This window comes from Brachyhypopomus gauderio, chromosome 2 (assembly GCF_052324685.1).
Source record: "Brachyhypopomus gauderio isolate BG-103 chromosome 2, BGAUD_0.2, whole genome shotgun sequence".
Taxonomy (NCBI): Eukaryota; Metazoa; Chordata; class Actinopteri; order Gymnotiformes; family Hypopomidae; genus Brachyhypopomus; species Brachyhypopomus gauderio.
Genome location: NC_135212.1, coordinates 8,414,347 through 8,439,500, shown reverse-complemented (window position 1 = coordinate 8,439,500; position 25,154 = coordinate 8,414,347). Strand labels below are relative to the sequence as shown.

At 38.6% G+C, this 25,154-nt stretch overlaps 1 protein-coding gene across 6 annotated transcripts in view; it reads left to right on the top strand.

The window, feature by feature from the left end:
* The first annotated feature begins 3,103 nt into the window (after nt 1-3,103).
* Nucleotides 3,104-25,154, top strand: part of st7 (suppression of tumorigenicity 7) — a 35,715-nt gene continuing 13,664 nt past the window's right edge. Inside the window, exons 1-5 of one of the 6 annotated variants that reach the window (XM_076985904.1) lie at nt 3,104-3,201; nt 16,283-16,318; nt 21,601-21,683; nt 22,152-22,311; nt 24,273-24,327. In XM_076985904.1, coding sequence (XP_076842019.1) covers nt 16,297-16,318; nt 21,601-21,683; nt 22,152-22,311; nt 24,273-24,327 — 320 coding nt within the window. In that variant the 5' untranslated portion in view covers nt 3,104-3,201; nt 16,283-16,296. Of the gene's footprint in view, nt 3,202-4,572; nt 4,879-16,282; nt 16,319-21,600; nt 21,684-22,151; nt 22,312-24,272; nt 24,328-25,154 lie in introns of those variants that run through there. The other 5 variants (XR_013123130.1, XM_076985914.1, XM_076985878.1 and 2 more) reach the window with 5 other exon arrangements.

The window sequence follows — 25,154 nt, the reverse complement described above, 5'->3', positions numbered from 1 at the left end:
GGATTGACTCTTTTTTGAATGTCCAAGGCTTGAAGCCCAACATGCAGTTTTAGGTCTGATCCTGCAATACATCTTTTATCAGAATTCAATGCAAATGCTACTCCAAGCATTTTATACAGACATTGACATAACTTCTGATTTTGACATTTTACTGTACATTTTACTTAATATACTTGTAATAAAATAATTAATGTTATATTTCAAATAGAAAATTAAACTGACACATGCTATATGGGTCATTCTCCATTTGGAGTGAGAAACCATGTCACAAAGGTTGGAGGACAAAAAAAAGGCAAAATATTAGGGACAATTCCAAGAGTCAGTATATACATTTTCACAGTTAACCTAAGATTAAAAACATATTTTCCTTATGATTTCTTTGATTTTCCTTTTTAAAATAATATTTCAAAGGCGCTTTACTATGGAGTCAAATTAGGGACTCCATACTATGGAGTCAAATTAGGGTCTTTAATGGTGACGAAAAAAAATAATATCACAAATATAAGATTAGCATTTTGCATTTTACGTTCCTAATTTGTTTCTGCAATACTTTCCCTCTTTTGCGTTTCTTTCTTTTCTTTGCGTTTCACATTTTATGTTGCTGCTTTTTTTTGCAATACTTTCTCCCTTTTGCGTTTCTTTCTTTTGTTTGCGCGTCACTGCTTTTCTTTGCGTCTCGCATTTTACGTTCATAATTATAGGGCTTGAAAAGCCCTATTGTTATTCCTTTTTTCGTTTTCTCCAAATTTCTGCAATTAATGCGGCCCGAACTGCTTAACGTACAGACTCCGTTCGAACTGCGTTTCGAAGGTCTCGGCTCTGTGTGGTGTGCTATCCGTTTTTGGAGTCGATTAGAGTTATAGATTTTAATAGAATTGAGTTTAAAAATGAAAAATGGCCCTATATTAAAATGAATGGTGGAATGTTCAGAATTTCAAATCTACACTGCCAGTTAGAGTGTGAGCTGGCATGAAAAATGATCAAAACTTTCTTGGATAAACTGCTGTAAAATCCTTACACTTTGACCTAGAAGCTCCATTTAAACTTTAAATGGGAGAGAAACTTGTCCTTTCTGGTATGCCGAGATATCTAATCATTTGATGAATTAGTTTTAGAGTTATGAGCATTTGTTTGGGACTAGACACAGAAAACTGCCCCATTGGCCCTCATATAAATGTATGAGAATCAGAATCAGCTTTGTTGAGATTTTTGTGTGTTTTTAACTTGTCATAAATCAGTCATATTTGGGTCAAACCACACAAAAATACATCACAATCATCAGCAAGGGGTCCTCTCTCACACAATCTCTTCGGTGAAGCGATAAGTTAAATGGGTCCCGAACTACGACCGTTTGTTCGGAGGGTGCAAATCACATTAAACAAGGCTTCTCCACTCAGAGTGGCAGAGACAGAGTGTCAGTTATTTTTGAATGTCTCTCCCCCTCCCCCACACATGCACGCGCACACACCTGCATCTCTCTCATACCCACTACACACACACATACATACATGCAGATGGGGCAGATGGAGCAGAGGGGCAGATAGGGCAGAGGGGCAGATGGAGCAGAGGGGCAGATGGGGCAGATAGGGCAGAGGGGCAGATGGAGCAGATGGAACAGAGGGGCAGATGAGGGAGATGGGCAAATGGGGCAGATAGAGCAGAGGGGCAGATGAGGGAGATGGGCAAATGGGGCAGATAGAGCAGAGGGGCAGATGGAGCAGATAAAGCAGAAGGGCAGAGGAGCAGATGGGGCAGATAGAGCAGAGGGGCAGATGAGGGAGATGGGCAAATGGGGCAGATAGAGCAGAGGGGCAAATGGGGCAGATAGAGGAGATGGAGCAGATAGAGCAGAAGGGCAGAGGAGCAGATGGGGCAGATAGAGCAGAGGGGCAGATGAGGGAGATGGGCAAATGGTGCAGATAGAGCAGAGGGGCAGATGAGGGAGAGGGGCAAATGGGGCAGATAGAGCAGAGGGGCAGATGGAGCAGAGGGGTAGATGGAGCAGAGGGGCAGATGAGGGAGAGGAGCAAATGGGGCAGATGGAGCAGAGGGGCTGATGGGGCAGATGGAGTAGAGGGGGCAGATGGAGCAGAGGGTCAAATGGGGCAGATGGAGCAGAGGGGCAGATGAGGGAGAGGGGCAAATGGGGCAGATAGAGCAGAGGGGCAAATGGAGCAGAGGGGCAGATGGAGCAGAGGGGACACACCTTTTCAAGCCCTATAGTATTTCCTTCAGGAAATGCAAGTCTAGTTTTTTTTTGCGCTTCTCTCTTTTCTTTGCTCCGGTTTTACCCTCTGTGTGGGGGCCGGGAAAGAGGCGTGGCCAAGAGCGAAAGGCGTGCTGTGAACGTTCAGCGTCAGTTCAGCTTCCTTCCACTCGCTGAACTGAACTGCTGCTGCAGCGCATCTGGTGTTAAAGGAAGAGAGAGGTCGGGTGTGTGCGAGGTGGTGGCGCATTTCAGGGCATTGTTTTTATTCGCTCAGGTTTTCAAAAGATCATTTCAAACCGGCCTCAGTAAAATGTTAATAATAATAATAATAATATATATTTTTTAAACGAAGTTTTAAAAGGGCACTTTCGTTGATAAAGGGCAGAGTTGGTGGTGCTTTAGCACCTGATGTCTATGTCTGCACGCATATACCTGTGGTCCAGCTGGGCGTCCGTCTGCCATGATACCAGTAACCAAATTGCCGCTGTGTGACGGTTCAACTGATGACGCTGAACGTTCACAGCACGCCTTTTGCTCTTGGCCACGCCTCTTTCCCGCCCCCCACACAGAGGGTAAAACCGGAGCAAAGAAAAGAGAGAAGCGTAAAAAAAAAAATTATGAACGTAAAATGCGAGACGCAAAGAAAAGCAGTGACGCGCAAACAAAAGAAAGAAACGCAAAAGGGAGAAAGTATTGCAAAAAAAAAATCAGCAACATAAAATGTGAAACGCAAAGAAAAGAAAGAAACGCTAAAGAGGGTATTGCAGAAACAAATTAGGAACGTAAAATGCAAAATGCTAATCTTATATTTGCGATATTATTATTTTTTTCGTCACCATTAAAGACCCTAATTTGACTCCATACTACTCCTGAAGGGGGAGTCTTTTAAAAAGTGTTTCTCTTGTTAAACATGTGTAAGCATGTTTTGCCTAAAGGGCTGACATAGAACAAGTGTTTTCACTCACACTGACCGACATCCTCAAGTGAAACAGGTGAGGCATGTGCGAAGAGTGCATCTTGCTACAAAGCTATAGGACATCTGAAACAGAGACAAGTAACGTTCGGTTTGGTCAAGTTGTGGCCTTTTATGTGGGAGTGTGTCTTTACTTGGAACATTATTGTAAAGGGAAGTGGTACGAATACGTGCTGTAGCCTGAATGTGTTTAACAAACTCCGCTGTCTTGGCTAAAAGACGTTTTGGCTCATTGAGGCCTATTGCTGACGGTTCAGCCACGGTTCACCTCGAATTAGCCAAACAACTTTATATGTGTCAACTTTATAAGTGCTAAAAATATTATTGTACTAACTTAACTGAAGAGGTGCCTTTGTAAATAATTTACAAATACCGGCTGTCTTTGCCCAAGCCTACGCCCTGCAAAGGAAAAACGCGCTACAAATATGCTAAACAAATTCATCAAAATGGTAGTGGCTACTTTTCAGAAAGGCACAACAAATTCAACCGCAACACAACCGAAGTGTTTTTGGACGAATTATTTTACGCAGGGACTAAAAGCGCAGAAAAAAGGGTCATGCTTGTTCAGTTAACTGGGTGTTTCATCCCTTTTCACTACAGCCTTTCTGTTAACACAACTAGATTAATATGGGGAAGTGTACATTTTAGCCATTGCTGCATGGTGAATATGATATGGAGAAGTGTAAGTTTATCTAAGGCTCTGTGGTGGATTTAGATTGGATAAAAACAGAGAAGTGCAAGTTTAACCATCGGTGAATGGGGAATACCAAATTTATTGCTAGGTTGAAGCCAAAGGAGAAATGTGCTGCTGCATTGTTTAAGAGTAAAATTAGGCAGAATGGGACATGAAGCACTGAAGTAACTTACACATTTTCAATCATGTTACAGAGCATAATGTTACAAGTCTTGTGCAAGCACTCCCATTAGTATAGAGCCCTTACCACAAAAGGGATTGAACCCCAGTTCTCCACTGTTGCAGCCTTGTTACCTAGAACACTACACCAACCACACTGATGAACCTAGTATGCAAATTACTTCCAGAAATAAAGACATTTTATTAACATGACCTTAGAAAAATATTGTTTTAAACAAATAGCATGTGTAGAGGAATTACATTTCACAGTATAAATGTTACCGTAAAGCTGTGACCTTTATCTCATACTTTTAAGCACCATAAAAGTAATTGTGTTCATATCAAGTGAAATTTTTATAAGCGGTCTCTTCACAAACGTGTAATTAATATTCATTCAACAGTAGTCTATTCCAAATACTTAATCTGGAGGATCACTTGTGGTTCAGTGATTTTAGGGTGGCGGCCAGAAGAGATTGTAACCACTCTGGGAAGTGAATACAAGATAAAGATGCATAAACTTCTAAAAAAAGTACCACGTCCAAGTGAGGTTCTTAGTTTAGGTTGCGCTTCCTGTATAAGGACGTATCAAAGCAATTAAACACATTAATACCAAAAACTCGTGTCCTAACACGACACCACACCCTAGGCGTGTCGTCTGCGTCGGACCCGGGCGTGTTCGGGGAACTCGGGAGGCAGCAGTACCACGTCCGCCGATGGGTCCGGCCTAGTCGTGGGGCAACTCCAGTCATGTGTCGTTCACTTACTTCGGTAAACTGTTCTTTATGCTGTTTCTGGCGTACGTTTTGCGAATACCATTTAGATACACTGACAACCCGAGAGCAGGTAAGATTCAATATTGGCAGCACGAGTTTAAACATTTCTTAAAGCTGTAAATAGTTATGTGGCTGTTTTTGTGAGCTTGCTAACTAGCTAGCTAACTAGCTCAGAACAGGTAACGTTAAACTGAGGTGACCATAGAGGAGCTAACCTCACTTAAACATGACCCGTGGCGGCATATAGTCACTGGCACTTTTATACATTATAAATCAGTAGTCTGCATCACCCTTACATCTTTTTAACCATCAGTAAATACTAAGCTACATAACTAGTTGGTATTAGCAAGGTCACTTGCAACTAGCCATTCAACCGTGAACAAAAACGTGTCCGTGCTTGTTTGAAAGGTGCCAAGTTTCGCACCACCAGGTTCACCAAAAGTATTTTACCGAGGAGACAAGTTAACTGGCTGGCTAATTTTGGGGAAAAGAATAACGGTTTTACATTTGGCTAATCACGCGTTGTAAGAGTTTAAACCATTAATACAGACTTTTCTTTGTAAATAGTATTTGGTGTCTGCCTCGTTTTAAGAGTTGTGCTAGCTAGTGTTACAGAAGCTGTTAGCTAGCTAACTGTCTAATGTTATAACGCTGTGCTTTGGTGAGGAAAATGTAACTAGTTAGCCGTATGAAAAGTTCGTGAGCAACCTTTAGTTGGTTATGTTGGTTTCACTAAATGTGAAAGAAACGGAAGTGGGATATTGTGCTATAAAGCAAGAAGTTTAAACTTTAAATGCCTGTGTGGAGGGACTGGAAGAAAATGACTGTCCGTATGAGAAGCAGCCTAATCATGTTACTGTAACCAATAGCCTGAAGCTATTGCCAAGTTTGGTGACATTAACTTTAAATCTGGACATATAGAGATGGTAGAGATGTTCTAAGGCATTGGCTACATTTTAGAATTATTCCATTATTATAATGGTCCATATAATTATAAACAGCAATGCAGGATAAATATTTAATTGAAACGTTTGATTTAATAGAATGATGGAATAAATTGGCAACTTTTACCAGACTGTATTGTCACTTGGGATAATCAAAACTTGTTTGGTTTTGCATTTCATTACTTTCCTGTTAAGGCAATAAGAGGCAGGTCTGCAGTATACTGCCTGCTTCAGTTTCAGCATGTCATGTCGTGCACTGAGGACCACATAACATCAGGCAAAGTTATAAAATACCTAAACACTGCTTCTTAACCACCTTTTTTGAAATTTCAGTTGTTGTGCATTATTTAAGATGTCACACACAAATTTTCCATTGCAGCAGTTCAAACTTAAGGCTACATAATCACTTATCAATGCCATTTAGGTGAACGAATGAATGAATGTTTCAATTTATATAGCGCCTTATCTAGATACCCAAGGCGCTTTACAATTGTTAACACAGCCACGTTACAGACAACCAATCACACACCGGTGAGAAGCGGCAGCCAATTGCGCACAACGCATTCTCCACAACCCCCGGGGGGACTGAATGGGGTGCAGGAAGGGGAGAGAGGACAGACAGGTGAAATCATGACTCACTGAGCTTACATTTGGCAGAAACATAACCAACCACTGTGACTAAAACCAAATCCAGCAGTTACTCTTGGATCTACCATGGTTAGTTTCCAAACAGAACGGGAATTGACAAAATCTGACCAGATATTTGCATAAGAATGCAATAAAATCATATACATTGTTATTGCCTTTATAACATATAAGATATAGGCAATGTTGGTTACTCCGCAAAGAGTGCCCAGCTTATTAGTGTGTCCTTGACATTGTTTATTACAATGTAAAATTGAGCATCATATTCACAAGATAAACCAAATCTTTCCAAGTATGTTCAGGTATTTGGTAGATTCAAGTCTATTCCAGTTCATGTTCATATGATTTGAAAACCTTCTGGTAATCACTTTTAAAATCATAGCTGGTTTCCTAGTACTGTTAATCAACTTTAATGTATACAGAAAAATGATTCTTGGTGATAGTAAACCTCTCATACAGCTGCTGAAAAGAGGAGAAAAGCCCATCAGAATTTAGGTCATTCAGCTTTTTAATACCAACTCTGCACCAAGTTAGAAAGGATTTATCAATTATGGATGGAGGGGGAAGGATTAGAAAAAAATTGGAGATTGAAAAGAGAAAGCATGCCAGCCCCAATGTTTTCTTATCCTTGTTCAAATTCTGAGCCTGGATCTTACAAGTAGATTACTGGTAGAAGCAATGGAAACAGGTTAGATTGAGGCACAAACCAAGGTTGTTCAAGGTAAAGGTGAGCATGAGGCAGACTCTATTAAAAGCCTACATCCACATAAAGCCAGTATATAATAGTACAGATATTAGAAGCTCAATAATAACATCCAGTAAAGCTGGAGACACACAGTGTATGTCCCATACAGGCAAAATCCAAACAAAATTCACAATGAAGAAGCCAAGAATAAGACGGTAAAGCCATGCGCACACACACACACACAATAAACTGTTGGAGAGGCAAACTTGGCAGCTTTACAAGAGTGAGTGGCCAATCACAGACTAAGGACAGTGGCATTGGGTGTGCATGGCAAAAGAGAGTTGTTGGTGTTTAGCCAGCAGGGAGTGATGTTGGCTAATATATGTCTCACTATAAACAACTTGTTTTGGTGCATTTTGGTTGGTACACAATGGATCGACTATCCACAACAGTGGTGCTGAACATCAAGCCAGCAATACGGGGGTTCAGCACTACGGATAGCACCATGACATTGGCTGGTATCATTCCTGTAGTGCGTGTTTACTCACTACAGGAGTGTCAAGGGTTATCATCTTTCATTATTCCATTATAGGTTCAGACAGTACAAGATCCCAGCCCTACATAAAGGACATAAACCTCCAACACTGTAGTAGAAAGCTAAGCTGCTAGTTGAATTTCTTTGCTCCTAAAAGAGGTTTTATCAATGGTGGTCAGACAGACAAGTTCTAGATCAGGAAGCAACCTTCTTTTTACAAGGCATTTTCTACTCCTCTTTTCAAGTGTCATGCTATGAAACTCTCGAATGGTGCTAAATAAGCAGTTAACCATTTATGTGAATATTTAGTAGTGAGAATCCAGGCATGCATAAATATCTGGATAAAAATCCAGACCAATACTAGTACCTGTCCTCTTCACAAAAATAGTTTTGGCTACTTTCAACTAAAATACTAGTCTTAGTAACAAGTTAACCTGATTGCCACATTAAGAAAGCATTGTAGTATGTTACTATAATGATTCCAAAATGATGCTGCTTTAAATTTACTTTTAAAATGCTTTACATCAATTATAATAAACTACAACTCTGTAGTAGCACTACAACTCTGTATTACTCTGCTGTAATTTTGCTGATTCTAACAGGTGCTCCGTTGAGTTGATGTGAAGCTCTTTGTCAATACCCTCATATAGAGTTTGCACACACAATGTTGCTGTTCAAACTATGGCTGATGCATAGTTTCTGTTTTTTAACCATTAATATATGATGCTGGTTTAATGTCTCTTGTCAGTGTCCTTAACAACCAACAGTTCAGAGTGGATGCTTGTCGTATGTTGTTTTTTCCAGTTTACCATGAAAAGTCAGAGACATTTAACTTTTTTTCTTTTATATGAGGACACCTTGATCTCGGGCTCAGGCAGCCCACCTATGGGCCACCTCATACATATAGCATACTAAGCATTTCTTTTTTTCTTTTTTTGCATCTTTGTTTTGTTATGCAGGGTGTCCCATCCATACTAAATGAGATGAGTGTTAAGCCTATCCTCTTCTCCCATTTCTTATGAACTTTGACCAAAACAAACTTTTGAAAGTCATATTAATTATGTCCTGTAGAACCGTTTCTTGAGCTTAGCAATGTTACTTGTTTATCTAGAATGATTCCTTACCCATAATGCTTTTAGACAGTGACAGATCAGTGGTAGTAAGTGGTTCTGCTATTAAAATCATAGTCTGATTGCTCAGCATTTTAATTCTAAATCTTCATTTATGAACAGTCAGAGGGGACAGGTTGATGGCGAGGTCAAATGATGACAGCAATGGAAGGATGCTAGATGAATGTAGTTTGTCGGATGGAAGGTTGAAGTCACCAAGGAGAATGAGCGGGTTTGCTTCAAATGGTGAATTGACTGAGGAGGGTATCAAGTTCATCAATGAAGTTCTCGAGGGAACCTGGAGGGCGATCCCAGCACTAGATGGGCGCTTGATTGAATGGATAGATTGAAGGTGGCCATGAATGTTGCATTAAAAGTGAACTAAACATTGAATTCCTTCTGTAAAAACCTTTGATTCTAATGTGTTGACAAAATGAAACAAGAATTTTGAACCTGACTTTATGCATTGTTCAGATTTCTGTTCTTGAAATATATGCAAATTTGCATATATTTCATTAGATAATGTCTAATTTGCATATGTAAACATAACATTTCAGAAAACTTGTAATACAAAAAGTTATTCTCTTAATGTCAGTAATCAATGAGGCAAGTTTCATTTTACCCTATTCACCTGTAGTGTCCTGTGAAACACACAATACATATATACATATAAAAACAGACGTTGGTCTTAGTTTGAAGACCAGAATTGTTTTGATATAATTATGCATTTTTTTAATCCTCACTGTCAAATTATGGAGAGCTAGCTTGCTAGTTATCACTACCAATGTGCTAACTTAGCTAGGTTATCTTTGCTAACATTAACTGTGCTAATCACTCAACACGTTTGCTATTCGGCCCTGGGCATCAAGGATTTGTATGTATATACCGTATTTTCTGGACTATAAGCCGCTACTTTTTTTCCCCACGATTTGAACCATGCGGCTTATACTGAGGTGCGGCTTTTCTGTAGATTTTTATTCACCCGACAGGGGGTGGAGCACAAAGTGAATCAGGTGGTAAGTCAAAGTTGTAAATCAAAGAAGAAAGTGCTCAATTTCATTTAGCACATGCAAGCAGCGGGCATGACTGAGAATTTTTTTCAAACCAACATGTGTGTGTCAAATTCCGAGTCCCCTCGTTTGCACATGCATAAAGACTCTACAGATGATATTCGGGAGTTTCAGTGACTATAACTTCATCAAGCACTCTATTTTTAACTAGTTATTTTAACTTTAATGCTACATAGCATCCTACCTGATAGGAGGTGGGTAAAGATTCCATTAACAGGGTGAGTCCCTCTGGATGCAGGAGGCTTTTTTCTGGCACCTGTAGTTGTAGATGTCACTGGTGGGTACCCTACTGCCAGTGATCCTTTTGCTGTCTTTACCACCCACTGCAGTGCCAGTCTACTGCAGAGGAGTAGCTGTACCTCGCAGTGATGCGGAAAGTTACGATACTCTCCACTACACACCTGTAGGAGGAAAGGAGGGCAGAAATGCCAAGTCCAGCATGCTTCAGCATCCTCAGACAGCAGGAGTTGTACCTTGCTGGTCACTTGTTCAGAAAGATGGTGAACTGTGCTTTTTCAGGTTGCAAAAATAAGAAAATACAGTATGGTGCGTTCCCCCCCTTCATAACTTGAAGTTGAAGTGAATTGTTTTGCAGCTAAACACAAATACCTAAGTCAAATATCTGTACTCCGCAAATGCATACAAAAGCTGCTTCTGCAGTTAGCCGTGTTGAAAAGTCATAGCATACAGTCTACTAACAACAAAGCTCGTTTACTTGCACACATTAATTTCAGTTGAGAATGCAGTTATGGGAGGAAACATGGAAAGAATCTGTGAGTAATAGTTTATACTAAAAATACATTTTGGGCCAAATCTTTAACAAAACGATCACTAAGCTATTTCTTGGGCTTCAAACAACTAATTTATAACCATTATATCTTGTTTTATAACTTGGATGGACTGTAGCTTTTCACACCATTAAATGCTTCAGTCGCCTGGATCATGGTACTACGATTGTGATTAGCTCTGTCTCTGAATATTTTACTAGAATGGTACATTTTACACCAAAAAGTATTGACTGGCAGAAACACTTGAATGAAACACTAGCCCATCAACCTTTCATCACATTTTACTGGCTATACAGGCCTTTATTATGCTAAACACTGACAAAAATCACTACGTTCCCACATGGGTGTGGAGTCACTAATGTCACCATTAGAGCTGCCACAAACGATTATTTTTATAGCCGACTGGTCACGGATAAATTATGATTAGTCAACTAATCGGATTCTACGTTAATTGAATACAAAACATATAGCTTATCGCACTAGAATGCAGCTGCTTTTATATAACCATCATTAGATTTCAGCTATATGCTAACTAAAAATAAAAACAATTAAGATCATGGTTCATTATACCTTTAATGAAATATGCAGCTTGTTGCAACAAACTATTATTTAACTGTTTAACATAAGTGTAAACAACTGTGTAAAATAAGGATAAGGCACTGGCTTAAACAACACAAAAATAAATACATTAAAGAATTTATTTATTTATTTGAAAGGTTTTTCTTTCTTTCAACTCAACTCAAACTTTATTTATAGAGCACATTTCAAACAACCGAGGTTGACCAAAGTGCTGTACAAGTAGGACCGATAATGTCAGTTCCAAACAATTATAATCAATAAACAGAAGCAGTGCAATGACATAGAAAATATAATAAATAAAACTACAAATAAATAAAACATATTAGAATAAATAAAATATAAAACAAATCAGAGTTATCAGCAAAAAAGTCTATTTAACTATAATTAAAAGCCATGGAGAATAAATGTGTTTTTAAAGAAGATTTAAAAATCTCAAGAGAACCTGCAGATCGAATATGCCCGGGCAGGTTATTCCAGAGTCTAGGGGCTGCTGCTGCAAAGGCTCGGTCACCTTTGGTTTTGAGTTTTGTTAGAGGGGGGACCAATAGGTGCTGATTTGATGATCTCAGTGATCTGGCGGGAGAGTATATATGAAGGAGCTTTCGTTTGTCTCTGGCATCAAACTTGGCTGTATTTAAATCAAAATAGGTAGGTACTTGAAACTAAGGAATTATTGACAAAAATAAAGTTTTGGTCTCACTGACTCAAATATAACAAAAGTGCATTTTGTGCTCAGTGCTCACAACTGCAATCAACTTCCTACACTCTGACTATACAATCCCAAACAAGGCTCTTGTTCATAGCCAGGAAAGTTAGCATTTCCACATGTCTTGGAGAAAGGCTTGCTCCCTTTTGAGAGCAGATGTTCCCTGCTGCAGAGAAAATCTGCTCTGATGGTGTGGAGGTTGCAGGGATGCACAGAAAAGATGTAGATAGCTTTGACAGCGTGGGGAAACAACCTGTCAAAAAGTGAGATCTGCCTGGTGGGTAGTTTTCATGGTAGTCCAGGTTAAACTGTTTAATCACGTTTTTAAACCCTTCCTCGTCTACAATGGACAATGGTCTCATATCTGTCACCAACAAGTTCAGTATGGACTCAGTCAGGACATTTGCTTGCTGAGTTGTGCATTAGAGGTGTGCCAAAAAATCGATTCATATATCAAAAATCGATTCTCATTTACTACGATTCAGAATCGATTTTAAATGTCCCAAAATCGATTCTAAGTCGTGGTGAAGTCTCGCGTTACGTAATTACAAAATTACGCGAGACATTACAGCATGTTCTGGGACACACTCATGTGCGGAAAAGTTTCAAAACACATGGAGGAAAGAGATATTCAACCTGTCTGGTCTTCATTTAAGGCAAAAATATGGGTTCATTTTGGTTTTTACCGAATGCCAGGGAAGACCGAACTGGACACAATGTAGCTCGTGTGCAAGGCTTGTGTAACGCGGTGAGCACAGGAGCGTTAATATAGAGAAGGGTGAGAAATAATATAGAGAAGGATGGACCCAAGTGCCGGCTCGCAAGATCAAGACGTTTGACACTCGTCAAATGTATTAGCGAGACGGAAACGCGCACAGCGACCCAGAACGAACAAACAAAACAACACGGAAGACTCAACGCGCAAGAGAATAGAAAGCAAAACCGTGAGGGCACGGAGTAAATAGAAACAAAAAACCAATGCGGAAAATACAATGCGTGAAAAATAACACTCAACCGTAGTGAGACGGGAGGAAGAAACAAAACAACAACAGTAACTAAAAAACAGTGCGGATAAATGCAATGCGAAAACGAAACCAAGGACACCAGCAGAAGTAACTGGCAAAAAATGCTGCAGCAAAATAAAACCGTTCCCAAAAATAAAGGCAAAACGGATAGAAAGACATACAGGATTGGGAAAACTTGAGATGGGTCAGAAAGCGACGCATGAGATACTCGAATAAGTAAAGAGAAAGCATAACAGAGAGAGGTGGCGAGACACCATTAAACGATAAGCAATCACAGAGAAAGCAGAGACTGGCTGAGAACGTACGGTTACGTCGGTTTAGTCTGGGACTGACTCTGGTGCCCCTAGCGACGGCGGGGGAACTGCATCCGAGCTAGCCCTGACAGCTTGCAAAATGAAGCTCAAGAATTTTGGTAACAACAAAAACCATTTTATTTTACCAAAGCACTTAATTTTTGTTAATTAAATGTGAAAGACACTTAATTTTCTGTATTTGTCGTTCTGTCTTGCAAAGCAGACTGTAGTAGATCATGCAGATTTTATAGACTGAAGCAGACATTTTTATAAATCAAATCGTTTTTTGAATCGAAAATCGTTTTGAATCGAAAATCGATTTTTGAATTGAATTGTGGCCCCCAAAATCCGAATCGAATCGTGAGATAGTAAACAATTCCCACCCCTATTGTGCATGTAGCTGGCTTTGTAACAAAGCTGTCCATTGAACGCCCTTTTTTAGCACTGAAACGTAATGTTAGAATTATCATTCATATTCAAAGACATCACTGTTATAACGTTACAGAAAACACATTAATGCATGATAAGGCTAATGAAATAAATCGCCATTGCTAATGTTAACTTTTACAGCTATCAAGATGAGTAAGTACTAAGTTTATATTCTGTTTACACTAATTTTAGCAGCTAACTAAAATTATGACATTGTCACAATCGGCCACAACATGCTTCCTTTTCAGGTGCTTGTGCATCGCGGTTGTGCTGCCGTGGAAGGGAAGTTCTGCCTTGCAGATATTGCAGTGCGCACGTTTCTCTTTCATTTTCTTAAAGTGATCCCATACTTTTGAGTTCCATGGGTAGCCATGATACCAGAGCCTGTCTGTATAACATCCTGGGATGTCGTCCACTGCCTATCCCGGTTTTCACTACTGCACATGTGCGTCAAGGACAGAAAGGCAGACGCAGCAGTGCAAACTGCCGCAGTAGTTTGGAGAGAAAACCAAAGTAAAAAAAAAAACCCCAAAAAATGACGCATCGACTATCGACCTAATCATGATTAGTCAACTAATCATGGTAGCCCTAGTCACCATCCCACACCATTGTTTCTGCAGCTCTAAGCATGGATAGCTAAGCACTACAAAAGAAGAAAGTTTTGCTTTTGCAAAACATTTAAAATATATATGATGAATAAAATGGGGTTTAAATAAAATGGGTTTTGCCACTTTGAAATAGATATTTTTTCATATGAATTTAAAATTTTTTAATTTTTATTTTGGCATAAAAAATATGGAGCTGTGCTATGGAGAGAACATTTAGTTTGACTGATGAGCATCAGCAGGCCCTGGGGAATAATTGAATTTGGTTTCAATTTGTGTTAACGGTCACTGAGAATGATGAAAGAAATCAGGTAGTGCTGAGAAACTATCTTTCTCAAAGCAGGTAAACCAATCCCGACAACCCATGAGAGCCTACATACAGGCAAAGCGTCCCAGAAAACCCAAGCAATAATGGCAGATTATCAGATGTCAACAGTACTCCCTTGCTTAAACACACCTTCATTAGTTGAGCTGAGCTGTATTGATGGCTCAATGTAGCGCAAGGTATGCTGGTTGTTCGCATCCTTTGAAAATGTGACGTGATCTTAAGCTTCTTAACCTTATGGCTAAACAGGTATGTGATTTTGTGTTTGCCTTCAGAATTTTTAGGCATAATAATTTAGATTTTGTAGAGGCTACAAGGTTGTACAGTGTAGGATCATACAGAGGTCTATAAGCAGGACCCTTTGTTGTATCCCCTGTTGTATCTGCTTATCCCCCCACATGGTTGTAGCTGGAATTACGTGCCTGGAGTGCACTGTTGGGACTGAGACAGTCCCCTCCTCCACTCCTCCCTGGTGCAAAATCTCAGAAAACCCCTGTGTAATTAACATGCCTGTGTCATGACCCTGAGACATTTCTGAAATGGGGGAGGAAAATGGGAAAGGCTTTGGTACGAGAGTGAGAGTAGGTTGAGCATCATACATAGGTTGAGCATTTATAAACCACAAATTAAAGTATAATAAAAGTGTTGTTGGTATAAATGATTAACTTAATTTTCCCTTACTTTTAAGGGATTAGATAAAAGATTTTTCCATCTAGATAAAAATGTAAAGGAAAAATATTTAGATAAAAGTGTTATATTAATAGAAAGATAGATAGAAAATATTTTCTTTTCTTTTATTTTATTTTGTATTTTTAATGTTTTATTACCTTATTAGCTGTGCAAAATATTTATTTTCTGTATGTTAATCAAAACAGTTATTAGATTCTCATGTAATTAGTATAGGTAAAATACTACCTACTGTGTGGCTTTTATTTGAGCACTGAAATTTTCTCTGTAGTATCTCTTGAAAAAGGAATTCACAAATTTTATTTAAAAATTCCGTTTGCCGATATTTTGTTACTAAAAGGGACATATGACTTTGTGTCTGCATGCTACGTCTGTGATGAGAAATAATTTTTCATTGGTTGGATACCTCTCCAGCGCCCCCCACCACCACCACCACCACCACCACCATCATCATCAGTAGCAGTCAGTTTGTCACAGGGTCCTGACGTCACCGCTGTTTGTATAGCTATTGTCTTACCGGCAAGCAGCCTCAGCCTGACCGATTGCAGTATCTGCTGTCTGCTTCAACTACAGCAGTCCCTTCTGTTCCACCTGAGTGAAGAAGCTTGCCGGAGTAGAGAACTAAAAAGAGGATAAAGAAAAGAGGGCTGAAATAAAGCAACAGCGAAGACGGAGAGAGCTGCTGTACTGTACTAGCCTTGGATCTAAGCATACTGTACTAGCCTTGGATCTAAACATACTGTACTAGCCTTGGATATAAACACACAAGGCTCTGGCTGCTAAGTGTGTTTTATGTGTTTGGACCTTGCCGAACTGTCAGCGTGGTGCTGTGGTGGTTTAAGGGTTTAATGTCGCTAAGGACAAGCAGAAGGGTTGTTAGCAGCTGCAGGAGTGTAGCATCTGGCCTCCTTTAGCCAGGGCTGGCTGGCAGCATTGTGTGCATTGATGACCCCTGCTGTGTAGCTGCCTGTTCATCATCCCCTCCCCTCTCTTTCTCTCCCTCTCTCATTCTCTCCCCCTCCCTTTCTGTCTCTCTTTCTCCATCGCAGCACCCGGCCCAGCCATGTTTGGCACGGAGTCCTCGCGTAAGTACCACCATCCTCCAGCCTCTTCTGCATCTAGCTCCTTGTGTCCGTCTCTGTTCACGTTCAGTGGCCTGGTTTATTTCCCCACCCCCATTTTCCTTTATTTTTTCTGTTTTGGTGTTGTTTATTTTTTTCATGGCTCCTTTTGATATGTTTCAAGGCTAGGTGCTGGAGTCAACCATTTTGTCTAGATGGGCAATAATTTGTTATGCAGAATGCATTTCTTTTTTTTTTTATTCCCCTCTGCACTTTGTCTTCTTGCTGCCGTATATGCTCTTTCTGTAGAGCCATGTTTTTTTTTTTCCTGAACTGTTTCATTCAGAGCTATTTGTTCTCACTGGTACGACTGAGAAGTATAGAGTGTATACCATTGGCTAAATACTGTCGTAATATAGAAATCTTTTTTGCATGTGTAACATTTATGTGTTATGCACTGAAATAATGCCAGTGGCTGTTAATTGACGCTTTTTTTTTCTTGAGCCAAGGAATACTTACCAGCGCCTGATTACTTATTACGGACTGTGCTTGCTGTAAATATTTCTGCACATTGTCCATATTTGAATCAATAATTTATAAGTTAATAAATTAAGAATGAATAAATTAAGAATTTATATTCTTATATTCAAGAATAGACATTTGTGTGTGTGTGTGTGTGTGTGTGTGTGTGTGTGTGTGTGTATATAAATAAAAGAAAGAGAAATTTATGGTCAAGCTGGACATTATCACTGAATTAGGTACATTAGGTTTCTTTGTCTTGGCTGCAGAGGTGGACTTTCTAAGTTCAGAAAATAAAACTCCTTTCTGGGATTTTATTCAAGCTTGCTGGATTTTCTAGTTAATGCCAGGTAAAATGAGTGGAATCAACACAATCCTGGACCCTGAGCAAAGTCTTGGTGAGGACTTTTACTTTCTGAACCAGGAACATCCACCCCTGCTTGGCTGTGTGGCAGGAGCAGAATTTAACAGTTAACATTTTTGGGGGCTTTGTTTCTACTTGTTTTATCATAGTGTGTCCACACTTTCATGAGAATTAGGGATGTCTCATCCAAGATCGCTTCTGTAAGCAGTAAGCTCTGTAGCTAAAAAGGCTCTTGATGACAAACTGTTCTTTTACCAGTCCTTTCTTTTATCTGACTGCAGAGATGTTGCTTTAATGTGTAACTGCAAACTGCTAAATCTAAATCAACATAATTTTGGCATATAATTTACTGTCTCGAGATCCTTTCCCCTCTGGTGGCAGCATCTTTATCACACCTTACAGAACCTGTCCTGGTCAATTTTCTGAACAGTTGTAATATATTAGAATTCACTTGTTTTCTTGTTTGTCCTCAAATAACAAAATATTCACACACATCTCACAAAAATAGAAGGTTGTCGCAATAATGCTGCATGCTTTTATAAAGAATTCATGAAATGTAATTAAATATATGATTAGTCACAATCATAACTGAAAAAGAAAAAAATAATTTGACAGCCCCAATTGAAACGTATGCATTTTATTATTTTATTAATGTAATACTCTGAATTCTAAAACTTAAAAATCAAACTGTATAAGTAAATAACTTCAACTTAATATCTTGATTCTTCTTGGAGCTTATTTCGTGGTATATGAGAATGTACAAGTACACTTTCATTTCACCCCAGCACTAAACTCTTCAGTTTCTGTCCTACAAGGACAATCATTTTAGATTTCATTGTGTTTTCCTAACAACTTTTGCAGTTAATATATTGCACTGGATGTGAATACATTATCACACAGCCACTTTCACATTTTTGTTAGCAATTGATTACATCATAGCTTGAGCTTAATCATCAATGTTTGTTTGGTGGATGTATACATGTGTAACCTTACAGATATATAGGTGTGTGTTTGTGTGTGTGTATGTGTATACACATACATACTAGGGATGCACCGAAAATTCGGCCACCGAAAATTTTCGGCCGAAATGGCTTAAATTTGCATTTTCGGTTTTCGGCCGAAATACTTTCATCACCGAAACAACACGGCCGAAACAATGTGCTGTGATGACGCAAGCAAAAATCGCCACCTGCACGCGCTTATTTGGATAAAGCTAGCAAAAAAGTTTTCCAGTGATGGCGTCAAGGCAAAGGACATTACACCAAAAATTATGGAACTCGTTGCCTTAGACGATCAGCCGTTCTCTGTCGTAGGGATTTCGTAGGCTAATAGAGCACATTGAGCCCCGTTATGTTTTGCCGAGCAGACGACATTTCTCAGAAGTGTGTTTACCTGAGCTGTTTAATGTTGTTGCAACTCACGTCACGTTTTTCAGTGTCTTTCAGGCCAGTCAGTTATAATTAAATTTAACTCGTATAAAATACATATATTTATCCTCTCAGATAAAAACGGTCTGCAAGCGAGATTAATTTAATTAGTGGTCGGCCGTTGTCAGCGTTATCGCCGTTAACGGCCCACCACTAATTTTATTTTATAATATGCATTACTATAATGTCAGTGCTAAATAAATATTTTCAAATCAAATTTTGTAGTTGATTTATTCTTTGAATAGCAATGCCTTGATTTTAGTGAGGTTAGCCATAAATCCAATGTTACTAATAATTGGCATAATGTATTTCAGTGTTTCGGTTTTCGGCTTTCGGCCTTGGTTTCCTCATTTTCGGTTTTCGGTTTCGGCTAAGAATTTTCATTTCGGTGCATCCCTAATACATACACTTTATTGCCAAAAGTATTCGCTTGACTTGCATATGAGCTTCCTTGACTCACATATGAGCTTAAGTGACATCCGATTCCTAATCATAGGGTTCAATATGACATTGGTCCACCCTTTGCAGCTAGAACAGCTTCAACTCTTCTGGGAAGGCTGTCCACAAGGTTTAGGAGTGTTTTTGAGGATTTTTTTTTTCACATTCTGATGTTGGATGAAAAGGTCTGGCTCTCAGTCTCTGCACTAATTCATTCCAATGGTGTACTGTTGGGTTGAGGTCAGAATTCTGTGCAGGCCAGTCAAGTTCATCCACACCAGACTCTGCCATCCATGTCTTTATGGACTTTTTTGCTTTGTGCCCTGGTGCACAGTCATGTTGGGCCAGTTCCAAACTGAATGCATCAGCATACCAAGACATTTTGGACAGTTCCATGATCCCAACTTTATGAGAACAGAGTTCCTTTCACTGGAACTAAGGGGCCAATCCCAGCTCCTGAAAAACAACCCCACACCATTATCCCCCCTCCACCAAACTTTACACTTGGCACAATGCAGTCAGACAAGTACCGTTCTCCTGGCAACTGCCAAACCCAGACTCGTCCATCAGATTGCCAGATAGAGAAACGTGATTCGTCACTCCAGAGAATGTGCCTCCACTGCTCTAGAGTCCAGTGGTGGCGTGCTTTACACCACTGCATTTGGTGATGTATGGCATTGGATGCATCTGCTTGAACATGGAAACCCATTCCAAGAAGCTCTCAGCTCACTGTTCTTGAGCTAATCTGAAGGCCACATGAAGTTGGATGTCTGTAGTCATTGACTCTGCAGAAAGTTGGTGACCTCCACACTATGCGCTTCAGCTTCCACTGACCCGCTCCGTCAGTTTACGTGCCCTACCACTTTGTGGCAGAGTTGCTGTCATTCCCAAAAACTTCCATATTCTTATAATACAGTTGAGTGTGGAATATTTAGGAGCGAGGAAAGGTGGCATCCTATTACAATTTCATGCTGATTCACTGAGCTCCTGAGTGACCCATTCTTTCACAATTTTTTGTAAATACAGTCTGCATGCCTTGATGCTTACTTTTCTACACCTGTGGGTATGCAAGTGATTGGAACACCTGATTTCCATCATTTAGATGGGTGAGCGAATACTTTTTGGCTATATAGTGTACACACAGTTTAGCAATGGCAGATAACCAGAGAAGAGAGGCAATTAAAAAAAAAATCTTCTCCCAAACATTACTTCCTTAGTACAAGAGAATATTTTAGTTTGTATCATTAGGAAGCATATTCTGACTTTTAAATCTTAAATTAGTATTTAATAATGTTATCCTAAAGCAGAATATTGGCGTAACTTGCTTTCTTACACCACCAAACGAATATCTAGGATTTAAAACTCAAATTGTTCATTGTGATTATTTTGAGAGGCAAATGACATGCTGTTATTTTGGTTTAGAAAGCTAAATATGTACATACCACATGGTTATTTCAATATGATAATAGCAGCTTTTATAACACCATCTCTTTATTTTGTGATTGTAGAACAAGCACTAGTCTGAAAGCTTTACTAGGTTAGCCACAGTGTTTAAGGAGCATGGACATTGCAATTATTCAATTAAATCTAGTCGTTATAGGTGCATCAACTCTGATGTGGAGGGGGGGGGGGGGCTTTTCAAGTGGAATTAAGACATTTTGAAGTGAAATTAATTATTTTTAAAAGTAGTGGGTGAAAGTATTTTAGCATTGGATAGAGAGGCTGAGTCTCTGACATGCCACTTTTACTGTTGTTCACTTCAGTGTTACAGGAGCTAGGTTCACCTCATAAAGAGAAGAGCCAGTGCTTTTAAACCCAGGATGTCTGATGTTTGATGGAGATAGACATGGCTCGAGAGCTCATGGGAACATTTATTTTTAAGGACTCTGAGTGGTCATTCTCAGTTATTTTTGTTTGTGCTGAAAGCGTGCATGAATAAAGTTGTGCTGTCGAACCCATTCTAGTGTCTGTGTATGTGTTCTTTTCCCCTCAGTGTATTTGTGTGTGTGTGTGTGTGTGTGTGTGTGTGTGTGTGTTCTTTTGCCTCCACTCTGGGACCCTGTCGGGGAGATGCAGCTTGCAACCCTCACTGTTGTCACAGAGTGTTAGGATAGACACAACTACTCTCACATGGCACACAATGATCGTCAGTGGATAGACAGCTAAGGAGATAATTAGTCACAGTCACACAATGTTTTTAGCAGCTATATGACATTGAAATGGTACAGTTCAACATTGCTCTAAAGATTTTTAACTAGAATTTCTTGGAAAAGAAAACCAGGGGAGAATTTTCAAGAGAATTTCATAATGCATCATTGCATGTGGGGTTGATATTGCCAGAAATAATGACCATGTGATACCACAGAAGTAATATGGAAAAGAATAATCTTACATTAGAATTTTTTATTACTCAATTAAATAATTTTGGGTACCCTTATTATGTTACCTTTTATGTATATATTTTTTTTTATTTCATTGTTTATCTTGTGTCCAAGCTGAATATAATTACATATGAATACTACATTTTAACCATTAATGTGTGTTCTGTATGTTCACAGTAAGCATGTTCCTGAATACATTGACCCCAAAATTTTACGTTGCTTTGACCGGTACCTCTTCATTGATTTCAGGACTTATATTGGTAAGTTGCTTTCATGTATACAGTATTTTTGTAGTTGCTAATAATGCAGTTACTAAGATCTTTTTTGTCTCAGAACCATCCAAATTCCCCAAGTATGTCCAGAAATGGTTACTTTTTATCTACAGAAAGTCTGCATGTATGTAAAAATGCTCCAGTCTTCAGTAGAATTTCTGTGTATAGAAAGTCTGAAAATGACTTTGATGATAATCATTTGCTTGGATTACATCTTAACATTCTAACAATGTATAGAAATGTATAGAAAGTGAGGAAACAAATAATTAGGTGAACATATAACTCTTGAAAGAATGCATTGAAGACTGACCTTTCTCCAGAGGATTCAGAACTACTTTTGATCCATCAGTCAATTTCTGAATGTGGACATGGATCTGAAATAGGTTTATGACAGCTAACAGCCTGTAGATTGCTGTACTGTGGCATTTACATTTCTGCCATTCCTTCCTCCTACAGATATTTGAGTGGTGGTATTTCAGAAAATATGGCACTTCTTTTATTGAACAAGTGTCCGTGAGTCACCTGAGACCTCTTCTGGGAGGAGTAGATAACAGCTCTCCAAACAACTCTAATACGAGTAATGGAGATGCAGACACCAACCGACAAAGTGTGTCCGGTAAGTAAACAGATACTTAATTGCGGTGTGTGATCAAAACAGCTAGCAGATTAATTGGAGTTGATCAAATGGTTGTGGAACAGTTGCATGTAGATTTAATTTGGGGAGGGATAAAAGGGAAAGTCCTTGGTGATACACCTAAACAGCTCATCTGAAGGCTTTGGTAATGCCAAATTACAAATGATGGTTATAACAAACCATCTGTTCCTTCAGATGTAAGATCTTTTCATAATTGCTTTGTGAAGACTTTGCATCAGACATGTTATCATTATTAGTCATTGTGATTTTGGTGTCAGGTTGAATTCTTTTTTTAGATTTTAGGTACAAGACCAAATACATTTTCCTTTCTGGGATAATAGGCAATCTTTACTTTTTCATATGGTCTTTATGCTTTTTACTGTTCTTTCCATTCTCCTTAAAATGATGGTAAACCATGATTAGGCCCCTATTAGGATCAAATTCATGTGAAAATAAAGAAAAGAAAAAAGCCAAAAAAAAAAGAAGACAACAAAAAGGTAAAAGTACATGATGCCATAATGTATGTAGCAGTTGCTTCATATAAAGTAAATTGGCTCTAATGCACTGAATACTTTACACTGTAGGTTGCACACACTTACACCAACAATAATCTGGCTAACCTATTTTATAAGGCAGTAGTTTGCAATTAGGTGTCTATAATAATTATGAACTCTGCAAAGTATTTTTAATGTTCTTCCTGTACTATACATCTTGCTACATAGTGAACTTATACTCTTACTGTTAATTATGTCTAAAAACCCATTTGTAACCAGTATTGGGAAGGCTACTTTTAAGATGTATTTCACTACAGGTTACAGATTATTGTAATGCCCTTAAATGCCCATAATTTGTATTTATGACATTTTTTTGTTACTCAACTTCAGTAGCATATTGTAAATACATTGAATTAAAAATGTTACTCACTTATAGTTACCTAAATTCATTACAAATTTATTTTAAGGGCATTACAATACATTATAAATTACTAAATATGTTTGAAATCGATTTCACTACAGATTACAAAGTAATTTATAAAGTCTCCTTCCCAACACTAACAATTCCGATTACCTGTATGTATATCGTCGCTGTCAGATGGAGAACACCTATCTCTTAAAAAAAAAAAAAAAAAAACTAGACTAGTTGTCTGAAGACAACTAGATTTCAGCATAAAATTTTAAAAGTAGTATTTACTGTATGACATTTATAGTAGCACAACATAATGTTACTTTTGATTGTGAATCTATTAACATTAACTATTAGCGATTAATGCTAGCCATCTGGTCGCTTAGATATTCACCTTCAAAATACCCATTAGAGAAAGTTGCAAAATGGTTTAAATAAAGCCAAAAGTGTACATTTACCTCCCGTGTTTGAATGAACACATTGCGGCTGTTTTGCCAAGTTTTGCCATGTTCTTATAGATTATCACAGGAGCAGATATGCACGTTTAATTAACACATCTAGTAGCTTTATGAAAATGCTAAACAGATTTTTTTCACTTTTATGATGTATACCATGTTAGATGTTCCAAACTTTGTAAAAATGATATATGGCTGAATGACATATGGCCCCATCATACAGTGACGATATAAGCAAAATAACTGCATTGTAACAAGCTTCAGACTGTAATTAGGGGTACCAAAGATGAGTATCCCAAGAACATGATGCAGTCATGAGGACTGTCATATTAAATCTTAATTGTTATTTTTTTTATTATTAATACCTGTACTGTTAATATTGTGCTATTAATACATGTATTGTTGATGTCATTCTAAACATCTGAATGAAAGGCAGATACAACAGAAATATTGCTGGACTGAACTATAGGGAACATGTGGAAAAAGCACAGTATTCAACACAGTACTCCAGTGTTAGTCTTGAGAATTATTATTATTATTTTTTTTTTGTTAATTGTTCTCATGGCTCTATCTTCTCCTTTCTAGAATGTAAAGTGTGGAGAAATCCACTAAATTTGTTTCGAGGAGCAGAATATAACAGGTGAGTGGTTTCTTTTACAGGTGGTAGATCTAGGAAACGCGAGCCTTTCTTTCCAGTGCTTACTTTCTTTTTTTGCTTACTAAAGCACTTGTACACGTGGACACACTGACTGCACAGCCTGTTATTTGGAGAGTGTCTAGTGCAAAGGGATTTTACTCAGCACTTTTGGAATAGCTTGGAAAGAGCAGAGGAAGAGTGTAGCCACCCTTTTTTTTGTTTGTTTGTTTGTTTTAGTTTTTAAGGACCAGAAGAAAAATGTTTCCAAATATAATACACAATGAACTGAAACAAAGCAGAACAATAAATGTTAAATAAATTGCAGTGAGCACATGGTCAGTAGACTCTCAGCAGATAGATAAATTCCACGTTGTTTCTGGTTTAATTTGGGCACAGTACATTTCTATACATTTTAACTCCTGGGCAGCTGTGGCTAGGTTACTCCAGTTTTTTATGTGGTGACTTAAGTAGGTATATCAAGATGCTCTTTGAAATAATTGCCCCTATCTGTGTGGCCTCTTACTGGATGCTGCTTGTCTGCATCACAGCATTTATACCCTTCATGTTGGTTGCTGGTCTGTTTTATTTTGATTAATTGACATTTTTCATTACACTATTCTGTCGCTCTAGAGACCTATAATGCATGAAACTGGTTGGCTTATATGCTGAGTTGCAGCTGTTCAAAGGTTCAGGCTGTTTGCATTAATTAAATTGCATAAATTATTTTTTTCTTTTGCATCCACTGTAGCTACAGAATGGTTCTAATAAAAAAAAAATCTCAATCTGTTAATAACTTTTAAGCCTTAAAATATATATAATGAGGCAAAAGA